The sequence below is a fragment of the Echinops telfairi genome, unplaced genomic scaffold (genome assembly GCF_000313985.2).
Source record: "Echinops telfairi isolate 266 unplaced genomic scaffold, ASM31398v2 ScPeMD7_2;HRSCAF=8, whole genome shotgun sequence".
Taxonomy (NCBI): domain Eukaryota; kingdom Metazoa; phylum Chordata; class Mammalia; order Afrosoricida; family Tenrecidae; genus Echinops; species Echinops telfairi.
The window spans coordinates 5,637,863-5,638,911 of NW_022103898.1; the positions used below are offsets into that span (position 1 = coordinate 5,637,863).

The following is a 1,049-nucleotide window of genomic DNA, read 5'->3' on the forward strand; positions in this document are numbered from 1 at the left end:
CAGTACATACTTACAGGTCCACCAGCAGTGGATGAGAGTCCTGTCTCCCCACAGCCCCTCCAACACTTGTTGCTTTCTGATTTTTTGAATTGGGCTACTTTTGAGTCCACCCCTACACTCTTAATCCTCAAATTGACACCAGATTATGTAATTACCACACCATCTGACTTCAGAAATGATAGCTCTTGTCTCAGTAAATCTTTGAGGGTAGTAGAAGCTTCATCTTTTTCCAAGGGAGCAGCTGGTGGTGCCAGACCTCTGACCTTGCTGATGGCAGCCCAACATATAGCTCCCTAGACAACCAGGGCTCCATAGAAAACTACAACTCTCTAATAAGAAAAAAGGAGACATGACACGAACAGACAGTTTACTAAAGATGGCATCCCGGAACACATCCCATGAAGATATGATTGTGACCATTAGCTATAGAAACCTGGGGGGGAGGAGGACAGCGGTCGGTGTAAGGTATGAAAATAATAATAATTTATCAAGGAGTCACAAGAGTGGGAGGGGGGTGAGAAGGGAAAAAAGAGGAGTTGATACCAAGGGTTCAAATAGTAAATTTAAAAAAGTAAATGTTTAAAGAATAATGATGGTATTACAAATGTATGTACAAATATGCTTGATACAATTGATGTATGAATTTTTATAAGAACTGTAAGAGCCCCCAATAAAATGACTGCTTAATTAAAAAACAAACAAAAAATGAAGAGGTGCAACCTTACACCAACACTCTACAAAATTAAAAACAGAAAATAACAAATGCTGGAGAGGCTGTGGTGAGATTGGAACCCTCATCCACTGCTGGTGGGATGGCAGAATTATGCCGTTACTGCGGAAGTCCACATAGCGCCTCCTCACACAAATGTGAACAGAAATACCATATGCTTCTATAGTCTCTCTACTGGGCATATACCTGAAAGAAATAAAAAACACAACAGGAACAGACACGGGTACACCCATGTTTGATGTAGCAATTTCTATAATAGCACAACGATGGAAACAACCCAAACCCCATCAGCGGAGGAATGGATATCCACACTCTGGTA

The 1,049-nt window shown here is 41.1% G+C and overlaps 1 protein-coding gene across 1 annotated transcript in view; it reads right to left on the reverse strand.

Moving 5' to 3' along the window:
* Positions 1 to 901: 901 nt before the first annotated feature.
* ARHGAP8 (Rho GTPase activating protein 8) overlaps positions 902 to 1,049 on the reverse strand; it is a 39,144-nt gene continuing 38,996 nt past the window's right edge. The window contains exon 11 of the mRNA XM_045290760.1: positions 902 to 916. Coding sequence (XP_045146695.1) covers positions 902 to 916 — 15 coding nt within the window. The remainder of the gene's footprint in view (positions 917 to 1,049) is intronic.